The sequence below is a fragment of the Symphalangus syndactylus genome, chromosome 6, assembly GCF_028878055.3.
Source record: "Symphalangus syndactylus isolate Jambi chromosome 6, NHGRI_mSymSyn1-v2.1_pri, whole genome shotgun sequence".
Lineage (NCBI taxonomy): Eukaryota > Metazoa > Chordata > Mammalia > Primates > Hylobatidae > Symphalangus > Symphalangus syndactylus.
The window spans coordinates 59,364,415-59,377,274 of NC_072428.2; the positions used below are offsets into that span (position 1 = coordinate 59,364,415).

The 12,860-nt window shown below is 48.5% G+C and overlaps 1 protein-coding gene across 1 annotated transcript in view; it reads right to left on the minus strand.

Annotated features, from left to right (window-relative positions):
• Window positions 1-429: 429 nt before the first annotated feature.
• TENM4 (teneurin transmembrane protein 4) overlaps window positions 430-12,860 on the minus strand; it is a 3,069,169-nt gene continuing 3,056,738 nt past the window's right edge. The window contains exons 39-40 of the mRNA XM_063641401.1: window positions 8,582-8,724; window positions 430-5,951 (exon numbers count right to left, since the gene is read on the minus strand). Of these exons, the coding sequence (XP_063497471.1) occupies window positions 5,193-5,951; window positions 8,582-8,724 (902 nt within the window). The 3' untranslated portion in view covers window positions 430-5,192. The remainder of the gene's footprint in view (window positions 5,952-8,581; window positions 8,725-12,860) is intronic.

Consider the following 12,860-nt stretch of genomic DNA (forward strand, 5'->3'; position numbering starts at 1 on the left):
TTTAAAGTGCAACCGCTCACATCCCTTGTGGAAGGCAGTGGCATGGTGGATGACTCTGTGTGCCCAGTGGTGGAGCAAGGCTCTCTCCTGTGGGAGGGTTGGGTTCGTTGGCCCCTGCAGCCTGTCCCTGAACGACGGCAGCAGTGGGATGGGGAGCCATGCTGCACTAGTGATGTCAGAGGAGCTGTGATATTTATTCCTCTCATGCAGTTGCAAAGTCAAGCTTCGGGGTCTTAGAGACCCTCTGGACATCCCTCTTGACAGAGCTGCGGCCTGGAGGGCTTTAGAGGGACCCTGGGGCCTAGGACTGAGTCCTCTCCCAGGTCATCCTGATAGCAGCCAGCAGGGAAGCACAAACCCAGGATGGCTCGGGGTCTGGGACAGGCAAGAGGAAGCCTCTATCTCCAAGCAAAGGCCACCAGACACCTGTAAACACAAAATAGTCTTTATTTGTCAACGAAGGCTACACGGGATCACTTCTGGTTTTGTTTTTATGCTTTTTTTTTTTTTCTAGAAGGTATCTACATCTGCATTTATTTACAGCCTTGTTGTGGTATTTACACAGTCAAGATACAGTGTTAGAAACACAAAAGTGTTGAGAAAAAAACTTCTCAAAATTAGTTCCAGACTTCAGGAAAATGATTTCCACATGGTAAGGCCAGAGTCTCCAGTGTTGGTCATCCAGAGGCAGCTTGGTTCAGACTCCTTTTGCTGAAGCTGCGGGTTCAGAGGTCCTCAGAATAACAGGTGGATTTAGAAAAGTGGGATTCTGGTGTTGGGTGAATCCAGGGCTGCTGGGGCACCGCCAGACACCTGAGGCTCAGCTCCTGCCAAGACGGCCGAGCCTGCTCCAGGCTAGTCTTCCCTTGGCTGTTCGCCCTCAGAACAAATCACATTTTCTTGGGGACCAGGAGGTCACCTAGTTCCTTGCCTTTGGCATTCCAGAGGGGGTAAGAAACACAACACTGGCCCTCACCCGGGCCTTCCACACTCTGATCTTCCACATTCGTAATGAAACCTAAGAGTCACCACTGTCTAGGGCAGTCAAGTACACAAGGATGGTTTTTGCGAATGTAAGGGTTGGAGAGGATAAGGTTTCTCTCTATCACCTCAGCAATGAGTCTTTAAAATGAGTTCGCTGTTTTTGGAAGGTTAAATGAAAGGGCCTTGAACTGCAGAGTTCTTTTTTAATTCCCTTTCCTCCAATAAAATATAGACAAGTGTATAAACCTAGCTGGGAATGATGTGCCTTAAATAGAGAGGTTTTCATTCTAACAAGGACCCCAAGGGAAAGGAGAGACTGGGTTCTTTCTGGGATCCCTCAGGAGATGTGTCCCTGGGCCAGGTCTGGCTCCTGGGCTTAGTGGCTGCCACGAGGACTGGAGAATAGCCTGGACTTTGAGCAGTGGATGCTCAAATCTCCAAGCCTGACACCCTGCTGAGAGCTCGAAAGCTCATTCCTCCAGGGCAGAAAGCTCAGCATCACCGCCCTCACCATGTGGCCACCACAAATACAAGACTGCAAGTGGTAAAACTGCATTCTAAGATTTCACATTGAAATCTTCCATTCCATTTGCATAATGGAAATCCCTGCCATCTATAAAGGTGATACTTTAAAGTCGCAGCTGAGAAGATTTGTTTTTCTTCTTTTTTCAAATTCTGATTCTTCATTCTGTGTCTACAAAACACTGCCCAGTCTACCTTGCCATCATCTTCTGTGACCCCTCCTGGTTATTTGGACACACACCTCCTGGCCATTCTCACCCTCAGTCAGTTTCTTAGGGATTGTTTCCAATCCTCTCTCCCTAAGTAGAAATCAGGCACTGGTGTGGTCCTTGGGTATTCTCAGCCAACAATTCTGAGAGATGAGGGTCCGAGGCTGACAAGGGAGTAATTTACCGGCATGCCTTCCCCTTCCTCCAGTCTGCCCTCCAGCAATGTCTGTTTGGAGTGTGGGGGGTGGGATAAAAAGGAAATCTCATCCTACAAAAAAACAAAGTTGGGGAATCAGTAAAGTCCTATTTAAGGTGGTGGCAGAGGGCCTGAGGATGTGGGACCAGTTGGCAGCTGTGCGGGGTAGGAGAGAAGGCAGGAACTGTAGGATCATACACCTGGGCAGGTGAGGGAGGCCTGGTCACTCTGTCGAATGAACAGATTTGGTTGGTGAGTGTCAAAAGGGCTGGTCCTCTCAGGATGGGAGTCGATGCTTGGAGCCTATTACACAGGCACAGGGTTAGGCCTTCACACTCACCCTTGCCATGGGTTTGTGACTACTGGTCTCAGCAGGAGGACAGCTTGAGGAGGGAGTCACTGAGTCACCTGCAGCCCAAATGGAAACCAACTCAAAAGGGCCAAGGCCAGAAGCACCACCTTCAATACAACAGCACCAATGTGGCAGTGAGGTGCATAACACTGCCTGTGCCACAGCTGAGATCCTTTTTCTAAAGCTTCAGGATCCTTCAACTTCTCTCCCCACAGAAGCTGGGCTGCTGTGGTGGTATGTAGCCCAGGAAAAATATAAGATCCTTTAAAGAAACAAACACTCAGGCCAGGCGCAGTGGCTCACACCTGTAACTCCAGCACTTCGGGAGGCCAAAGTGGATCCCCTGAGGCCAGGAGTTTGAGATCAGCCTGGGCAACATAGTGAGACCCCATCTCTATGAAAAAAAAAAAGAAATGAAACACCCAATAATTCTGTTTTTGATCCCTAAAAGTCCACCCTATTCCTTTGGAGAGGCGGCTGTGGAGGAGGGACAGGGCATGGGGGAAGCATAGGGACCTGGTTCCCATGGACCGCATGCCGTCCCTGACCTCTGAGCAGACATCCCCAGCAGGTCTTCACTGATGTCAGGCAGCCAGGATGGGAGTGATCAACTGGGCAGGAGCACTTTGCCCAAGGGCCCTTGGTATGAAGAGTACATTTTGAGAGGCATAAGTCCCTTCTGGAGGACAAAACTTGTGTTCTTCAGGCCAAACTGTTTTCCATCTCATCCAAGAATGATCCTTCCAGATGGGAGCCCCCATCTCCAGCTCATGCCTCACAGCAGGCCTGCGGAGCACTGTATCTGCTCAGTAGAGCTCTGGATCCAGGGGCAATGGGCAACCAGTGGACAAGCAGGCCAAGGCGCACTGCTGTGGCAGGGTGACTTTTTTTTGGAAACAGGAAGAGCACTTAGCGAAACACATCCTCTAATCCCAGTGGGATGACGTAAGGCGAAATCTCCTCTCCCCAAGAAGTTTTGGTTGCCTCCCTCTGCCAGGCAGAACCCAGACTACATGCTGCTCCGATCCTCATGCAGTCAGAGACCTTCTCGGTTTCATTAACTTGTGTAATATTCTGAAGACTCTGTGAGTAAGGCTATAGAGGTGCCATGAGCTTATCAGTCCAACAAGGTTTCCACGGGGAATAGCTCAGACTCAGAATTCATTTTCCACACTTAATGTAAATGTAACCCATAAAAGTTCCATTTCCTAAGAAGCCCAGCTTAAAAGGAAGCATTTGGCTTCCCCTCCTGTCTCCCAGAGCCTCCTGTGAGTGGTAATGACAATGGTAATTAGGCGAATGAACCAGGAATGGAATCCTTGAACAAGGGGCTCCCAGCTCTGGCTGTGACTCCCCCGCCCTCACTGCTCCCCCGGCCTGCTGGCTGCTGCTTCAGCTTGGGCGTGCCCTTCAGGTGTGGGCTGTCCCTGCTTCTGAGACGGCTCAGGCCTCTCCCTGACGACACAGGCACAGGTCTTCACAGGAATCACGCCAGCCTGGCCTCCCAGATCCACGGGCACCCGCCTTGGGAACTGCCCTGCTCCTGGTGGGGTTGTATGATATGGGCAGGCCACACCACATCAGCTCTTCCCTCCTTTCTTCCTGTCACTAAAAAACACATTGGCTGGGCTTCTCTAGAGGGGAAGCTGTTTCAGAACTTCAGGAATTTCCTGGAAGCCCAGCCTGCCCCAGTCCAGCTCTGCGATCAGCTTGTATATGGAGGCAGATGGGACTTTGGGAGCTGGTTAGAAGGATGCTTAGCTTATGCCTTCCTCTCTTTGGCTGGCTTTTTTTGTTAAGCATTTTTCCAGAATCAAAGGCCACCAAGCACCTCCCTCCACATTCCTACCTCTCAGTGGTGGCAGCTGAGCGGTGGAGGGAAGATACTCAAAGTCATAGAGAGAGGGCTTCACCTCGGAAGGCAGGCTGGTGCCCTCGCCACCACTGCCATCCCTTTGCCATGGGTGGCCTTCCGTTCTGTGGACATGGTGCCCACATTGAAGGCTTGCGGTGCAGTGCTCGTTCTCACATCTGGCTTTGGGAGAAAGGAGGCGATGAACAGGAACATCATGGAGGACCAACCAATCACAGGCATCCTGGGTGCTTTCCCTCCCGGGAGGATGGGACTCTGAGCCCAGGATGTTATGTCACTGGTCTGGGGGAAAGGACCTGGGAGACACTTTCTCTATCCCAGCATGGGGGTGGCACTGACAACTACACAGGATTTGCAAAAGGGGTAGGGGGTTTCATTTAGCATCAAAATAGAAAGCTTGGACAGGAGTTTGGGGCAGCTTAAAAAAGGTGCTGAACAACACCATGAAATTCCCTGGAGCAAGATGAAGCCATCTGTGATCCTCTGGAGGCACAGAACACGGTGAGAAGAAATCCACCACTCTTCTGCAGGAGCCCTGCCAAGGAGCCTCAGGTCCTACAGACCCTCCTCCCAGGCCCCCTTGGAAAGGGGTGTTGTACTGGCCCATCACTCCCTTTACTCCCGCCCGATCCCAATCGAAGAAGAAAGGGTTGCACAGGAGACAAGTTAGCACAGACATTCATGTCCCACATCACACTGGGTACCTAGGGACAGACGAGGACACACCCCAGGAGATGCGTCTCAGAGAGGAGATACATACCCCAAACGACAAGGGAAAAATCCTCAGGGAAAAAGGGAACAAAAGACAATAAAGTTTTCATTGTGATCACACTACAGAAAAAAATACCTTCTGTTCTTTGCAAAAAATGTGCGAAGGCCAAATTTGTGTTTTTCTTTTCTAAAAAAAAGGATGTTGCATGAGTTACAATGCAACCAGTATCTTTTTGTTTCTGCACTTGTTAAAAAATCATTTTTTTTAAAGTACAACACAGTCAGGTATGCGGCCACAAAAGAGTAGCTGTCTTTGGCAAGAAGTCCAGGCCTTGGTCCTCTCTGTCACCTCCGGCCCATCTCGCTCTGTCTCATGAAGTGGATGTTGTTGGCGCTGTCTGACAGTTCTGGGTACTGCTCGACAGAGATCACGAAAAAGCCGTCGTAGCCTTGCACCCGCCCTGTGCTCAGCACCTGCTGCTTCTCTCCCTCTGTCCAGGCCCGCAGGCCTTCCTCCCCTTCCCGCAGTCTCTGCTGCTCGCGGGCCCATGCTTGGCGCACGGCTCTCTGCCGGGCCAGCTCCAGGACCCGCGCCTTCTCCTCGTCCAACGTTGTCCCGTAGCGTGTGTTCAAGCACAGTGCCCCGTACTGGAGCTGGATGTCTGTGTAGCGTCTAGTCCTGCCATTAAGCACTGTGTTGATCTGGGACACAGTGACGTTGACCCCATTCTCCAGGGTTCGCCGCCCCCCACTGAGGCCCAGGATGGCCAGGTCACCTTCTGAAGGCCCTGGTTTCACAAAGTAATGGGTGTCCACCCCATCAATGGTGAAATGCAGGTTCTCTAGGTAGTGGGCATTGTTCAAGATGGCAGCAACCCTTCGCCCATCCTCGTTGGCCACACTGATGATGTCTGTGGTCACTCGGCCATCTTTCAAGGCAAACTTGACCCCTTTGCCAAAGACTGAGCCGCTGGATGCAAACTTCTTGGTCTTTGGAGCCTGCTGGCAACTGGTGATTGTGGAGCCATAGAGCTGGTCAAAGCGTTCTAAGGTGACAAAGGCCTTGAGCTGCTTCTGTACTTCACACTGTACCCCGAGGATAGACTGATGGGAGAGGAGAGTAAGAGAGAGTAAGGCAAAGGGGAAAAAACCCTGAAAACCTGGAGAATCAGCTTAAATAATGAAGTCAAAACCACACATATTTATTAACCTGCGGCATGTAGCTCTACCGCTGACCACCAGAACATCCAGGTGGTCGCCAGAAGGTCAGAACATGTGCTGACCTTCATCCATCCATCCACCCACCCTTCCATTTAGAAACTGTTCAGGGGGTATCTAATCGGTGCCAGGTCCTTTTCTGAGCACTGGAGACAGAAAAATGAATCAGACATCATCCTTTCTCTTAAAGAACTCATCATTTAGTTGGGAAAGACAGATATGACAACAATAATTGCAATCAAATGTGATCACTGGTGGCCTAAGAGAGGAACTAGTAATAGCCATAGCTAACATTTCTTGATGTTTCAGCCAAATAATTAGCACTCATTATCTCAGTGATCTTCACAATCACCTTATACAGTAGGTGCTGTCATTATTCCAATTTCATGTCTAAGGAAACCCAGGCTCAAAGAGGTTTCACTGGCTCACAGTCATACAACTAATAACAAGTCAACATGCAAGCCCAGGTCTGTCCAATTCTAGAGGTTCAGTTTCAAGGGCTGCTGGAGAAGGAAGGAGCAAACAAAGCTGAGAAGAATCTTGGCCTGAAGGTGGAGGAGGTGGGGTTCGAGGACAGGCTCAGGCTTGAGCTGGGACCCGAAGGATGGGTGGGGGTGGGGGGATGCCATCAGATGGAGGATTGGCAAGAAATGCATTCTTGGCAAGAAGGCATAACATGGTGAGAGGCAGTGACCGATATTAACCCTCCCACCCTGCTTCACTGCTCTCTACTGCATTTACATCTGATTTCCAAGGAAGGCCTCTGCCCCACCGTGCTTCCTTGGGGCTCCTGGGGTGCCCCTACTCTTGGCTGCTTTGGGGGACAGGTTGGGCCCTGCCAGCTTGGTGTATCATCTACCTGTCCCTTCTGTGGCTCACAGAGCTTGGAGAAGCCACACTCAGGAAGGCTCCAGGGCCTTATCAGCAAGTTAGGGAAATGGCTTTAGCAACAGGCCCATCGGCTTCTCGCTGAAATTAAGTCCTCTTTATAATTAATAGAACCCTGTCTGTGAACAATTATTTCCTAGAGTTTCACGAAAGCTGGAGTGCTCAACAACAAAGATCTCCGATGCTTGCCAAGGGCAGAAATCAATAATTCATTGACAGGCGAGGTTGGCAGACAGGCATTCAGAGACTGGGGCTCTCTGGAGTGCAGAAGGGAGCCTGGTGAGGGAGGAGGAGCTGTGCTGCAGTGCTCAGCCCTGGGAAGAGCAAATGTCAGGATATCTGGGCGGGGCCTGGGGGTGGTGGGAACTGGAGAGGCTGGGCAGCAGAAAGATGATGGGCTCTGGGGCCAGGCAGACTTGGGTTCTCCATCGAATTCTGCTGCTTTCAAACCCTAGTCCTCTCATCTGTAAAATGGGGAAATGTCTGGGCTGTTTACCTCTTTCGGCCATTTATTTATTTAGCAAAAATGTTTCATGCACCTACTGTGTGCTATCCTGTATGCTGGGTACTAAATGAGACCCAGTACTTACCCTCTTGGGGCTCATAATCTAGTAGAGAGACAAGAAAGAAGCATTAAAGAACAGTGTGGGAAGTGCCACCAGCGTACAGGGGTGCAGAATCCCATTCTCTGGGGTCTGGTAGGAGATAGCTATGCTGAGGCCTAAAGGAATCAATCTGGGGTAAGAAATACAGATATGAAAGTTTCTGACCACCAGCAGCAAGCCATCTGGCAACGCTGCTTTCCTCCTTAGTCTGTCATCCCCTGGGCAAGCATCCCTTGAAGGCTTAGTCTCTGCCTGATTCATCCCTGCGTTCACTGGGCACAGCATGGGGCTTGGCACAGAGTCCAGTTCTCATAGAGAATTTATGAATGGATTGGGGTAGTGAGGAGGGGAGAAGCGAGCAAATGAATGCATGAAGTGAGTGGGTGGGATGAGACTGTTTTTAAAGACCTTTCCAGCTATACAATTCTAAGTCTTTGAAATTGGGTTATAAAAGCGAGACAAGAGAAAGTGAGTCTTTTTGAGCACCTCCAGTATGCCAGGCACTGTACTCAGCAAGAGGATACAGAACAGGCACATCTGGGTTTGAATCCCAGCTCTACCCCTTCCTTGCCGTGTGGCACTGGGAAAGCCTCAGGCACGAATCTATAAAATGAGAACAATACGGCTGTGGGATCTTTGTGAGTTACATAGAATAACTCACATAAGGCCAGGTGCATTGAAGTACTCAGAAAATGTCACATATTTATTTAGAACCCACCTTCTCTCCCTGCGCTTTTGTTCTGGATAGCGACCAAGGCTTATTAATTTTGTGGAACTCCAAACTCAGTGTAACACACAAAGCTCCTTACTGCAGCTTGTAAGCGTCTGTGTGTGGTCATGGCTGCATCCCTAGCAGCTTCCTAGTGGTGGGTTACTAAGTAGTTGTTGAACAGTCTCTGGCAGGCACTGTGGAGGCACCACATTGGTGTCTATCACTGGCCCACGCTTTTCTGAAAAGCTGAAGGGACCCCCTCCCGTAACGTCTGCGTGGCCTGAGGAGTGGCAGCCTTGTGCAGGAATTACCTTGTTGTTGTCCCACTCCTGCGTTTTCATCTGTGTGTGGATGAGCTCGTAGGAGGGTTCCATGGCATCCATGTCTGGTTTGGGATAACCAGGGATCACGTTGTGTAGCTGGAATCCAAAGGTGAGCAGCCAGCTGTTAACATCTGGATGGGAGGGAAGCAGAAACATCTCCGTGGAGTGAGTGGACCTCAGATGCGACCCATCCCCATCACACAGCCTACAGTTAGCTGCAGGGGGTGGTGAGGGTGTGGATTGCTGCTGGTGGGAGAGTCAACTGCTACATACACTTTTCACTCTATGAAAGCCAAATGTACTCCTGGGACTCAGCAATCCCCATCCCAAGTATATACCCAAGAGTGATGACACTGAAATAGAACCCAGATTTCTGGACTTCCTTTTCTATTTTCACTTCAACTCCCAGGACCTCTAGCTTCATACCCAGGGGCAGCTGTTGACAGATGAAGATCCGTCCCTTTCACCCCAACATCCACAGGATGTGGCTCACATCCGTAATCCCAGTACTTTGGGAGGCCAAGACAGGCAGATTGCTTAGCTTGGGAGTTCCAAACTAGCCTGGGCAACTTAGTGAGATCCCGTCTGGCAGATTTAATGTATTAATGTATTTTGAAGAATACAGCTCAGTACCCGCTCACAGATTTTCTCTATTTTCCGCCAACCCATGCTTCCACATCCCAGGACCTCCATTTTCTCCTCTCCAGCAGAAGGAGCTTGGACTAACTTTTCTTCAAATTCCCTCTTCTCACTGAGTTTTTAAGAGTCTTTGATTCTATAAATCGTGGCAGATGGTTCTTTGGGAAATTAAAACAAACAGAACAGGAGGAAAAAATGCCCTATAAAGCCATTTTGCCTGAGGCTAAGAACTTGCATCTGAATTTGTAGTTGCAAAGGAAATCTTCCATAAGGAATACTGCAAATTCTCAGGAAACTAGGGGGCTGAGAAGAGGGCTGGGCCTTAATTACAAGTGATGGAAGGTGGAAAACTTTCCTATTATGCCTTTAGGAAAAAATGCTGAAATGAATTTATTCATGTTTTTCTTCAGTGCTCCTCTGAAGAGCTGGGAATTTTACTCTTCCTTCTTACCATATCAGAAGTAGGTATTTCCCTCAAGTTAAAAATTTCCTCTTCACTCATCCATCCCAGAGTTTGGTGTTGTCACAGGGGAGTGATGAAATATAGGCAACAATAACCTTCCTTCCTTCCTTCCTTCCTTCCTTCCTTCCTTCCTTCCTTCCTTCCTTCCTTCCTTCCTTTTTCTTTTCTTTTTCTTTCTCTCTCTCTCTCTTTCTTTCCTTTTTTTTTTTTTTTTGACAGGGTCTCACCATCACCCAGGCTGGAGTGCAGTGGCACGATCTTGACTCACTGCAACCTCCGCATCCCAGGTTGAAGCAATCCTCCTGCCTCAGCCTCCCGAGTAGTTGGGATCACAGGTGTGTGCCACCACACCCAGCTAAGTTTTGTATTTTTAGTAGAGACAAGATTTTGCCATGTTGGCCAGGGTGATCTTGAACTCCTGACCTCAAGTGATCTGCCCACCTTGGCCTCCCAAAGTGTTGGGATTGCAGGCGTGAGCCACGGCACCCAGCCAATAATCTCTTTCATGTGTGTGGTTTAGTTTTTTACAAAGTGTATTTGAATCCAAGAATGAGGGTTTTGGAATCAGAGCAGAGTTCTAATCCAGCCTTGCCACTTCTTAGTGGGCAAGTTACTTTAGCTCTCTGAACCTCAGAACCTCACTTTTCTCCTTTGTAAATGTGGTCAGTGATCCCACCTCACAAGCATCAAGTGAAGATAGACTGCAATGATGTACATGATATATCTGTAGTGGACAATTTTTGGTTGCCTTCCCAGTAGCCCATTCTGCCTTCTCTTTCCTTTCTGGAGTATTAGTGTAATTATAGGGAAGTTGACTCCACCTAAGGGGTTAGCACGTGACCTAGGCTAAGCCAATCAGTGCATTCTTTCCCTCCAGCCACCAGTAAGTGCTTCAGGGATTGTCCTGTGACCTAAGCCTATCTCACTGGAATACATCTCAGGACCCTTGAAGAAATTTTTGGGAAAAAAGGAATTTTTTTTTTTGTTGTTGCTGCTGGATGTGAATGAAGATGCATGTAGTCTACCTGGATGCTAAGAGGTAAGGTTTAGTGAGAAGTAATAGTATCTTGGTTCTTATTCATGATTGCAAATCTTTTTAAATTTGCTAAAAACTTAACTGCTTTATGTGAAATCTCTTCTTTGCACACCATGGGTTTTCAAACTGTAGGATATGACCCACTATGCAATGAAATCAATTTTGTGAATCATGACCAGCATTTTTATTGAAATGGAACAGGCTAGATTAGAAAATGAGTGCATCACACTTAAGTATTCTTTTGCAAACCTTTTGTCTTCGTGTTTTATTGCAATGTAAAATCTTTTTCTTATGGTGGGTTCACAGTCAAAGAAATTTGAGAAAAGCTGTCTTGGACCCTGTGATCTATGAAGGTGGGTATTATACCTCACTCCTCTCTGGATCCTTAGTACAGGTTTGGCAAGGGGTAAGTATAAATAATATACTCTTTGCTGGATTTAACTGACTGGGATATAGAACCCAAACTGAAAATGTTAGGTGCCCCTTGGTGGTTGGTTCCTTTGTTAACAGCTGGATTTGGAGGCCAGCATGATTGTAGTGGAAGGAGTTCTGGAGTCAGAGAGCCCTGGATTAGAGTCCTAGCTCCATGGTCTACATCTGTGTGACTCTGGGCAAACCCTTCACTGGAGCCTCGAATGACATTTGGAGTCTCATCTGCAGAATGGAGATAATGATGGTGATCTCACAGTTGTTGCAAAGTTTAAAGGAGAGCATATCTGCCAAGTGCCAGATAGCATACAGAGTTAGTCATGTTAGTGCTATTCTGGAAGGAGACCATATGTATATGGTGGTGTACAAAGGAAAAGGGGGGAGGGAGTAATATTTTGGCAAGATGCAACGATTTTTTTTGATAGAAAAGTACATTTCCTATTGCACCATGTTTTTTTCAGCTACAGTAACCTGCCAAGACATCTCACAGGAAACTCATTGGAGGGTGAGGCAGGGGGTGTGCTTAATGCAGACAGATGTAATGGAAATGTCATCTCAATCTGTCAAGTTTCTCTAGAACTAGCAGCCAAGCTGAGCATGGTGAAGGCTGTGAAACATTGTCAGCATATTCATGTTTATCCATGGGCCCCAAGTCTGCTTTCATCACACCTGTCCACCACCTTGTTCCCCCTTCTTCCCTATGCTTGGGATGCTATTCTCCCCTCTCTCCTATGCTTGGGATGCCTGCTCTCAACGTGTGACAACGTGGAACTCTTCTTGAAAAAGGAATTCTTCTACTGCTGTCAGCAGAAACAGGGTCCAGGTGGGGGCTACCAAGTTTGGGAGCTGGGAAGCCACGTCTGTAAGGGGCATTCATGTGAGCTGTCATCTTGCCCCTTTACACTTTTGTATTATATGTGCTGCCTTCCCTCTCTGGAACGCCTTTCTCCCCCGTTACCTGGTGAACACCAACTCAGGAGCTGGTCTCAAATGTCAGCTACTTTGTGAAGACTTCCCAGAATGCTCTGGGCAGAGCAGGTGGCTCCTCCTCTGTGCTTCAATGGGCATCTGTGCAAACCTTTGTCATGGTCCTCCCCTCTTGACAGCAGTTGCCTGTCTCTCCCCTTACAGTGAGAATTCCTGGAAAGCAGAGATCATCTTTCTATCCCCAATGCCTGAAACAGTGGCTGCACAGAAGAAGCACTTGTAGAATGAAGGAAACTGCCATAAAAGAGGGCAAGAAGATTGAATCGGAAGACAAAAGAGGGGAGAGACTACTGGCTTTGCAAGTTGGGATGTGCCCAATTTTTGCCTACCACAAACTCTCTTATGTAAAAAGTGTGGGCTTTACCCAAACCGCCACCCACTCTCTGTGGGGTTGAGGGCCTCTGTGGCTAACTTGGGATTAGCTGCTTGCTGGGAGGGCTGTGGCTGCTGGAGACATCCCTGCCTGTGGGACCCTGGGATGCTTTATACTCAAGTTGGTTTCATGGTAATGGAAGGCAGAGCTCACTTTTCAAGTCAGAGGGTAAAGGAAAGGGAACCGACATGAGCCAGGCACTGTGCTAAGTACCTCATGAAATGTATTTCATTTTACCCTTGCAACCACCCTACCAGGTAGGTGTTAGTTTCTATTGTTCCATGTGTTCCTTATTCTTTTTTTCCCTCTTTTCCTGCCCTCTTTGGATTATTTTCTTAGT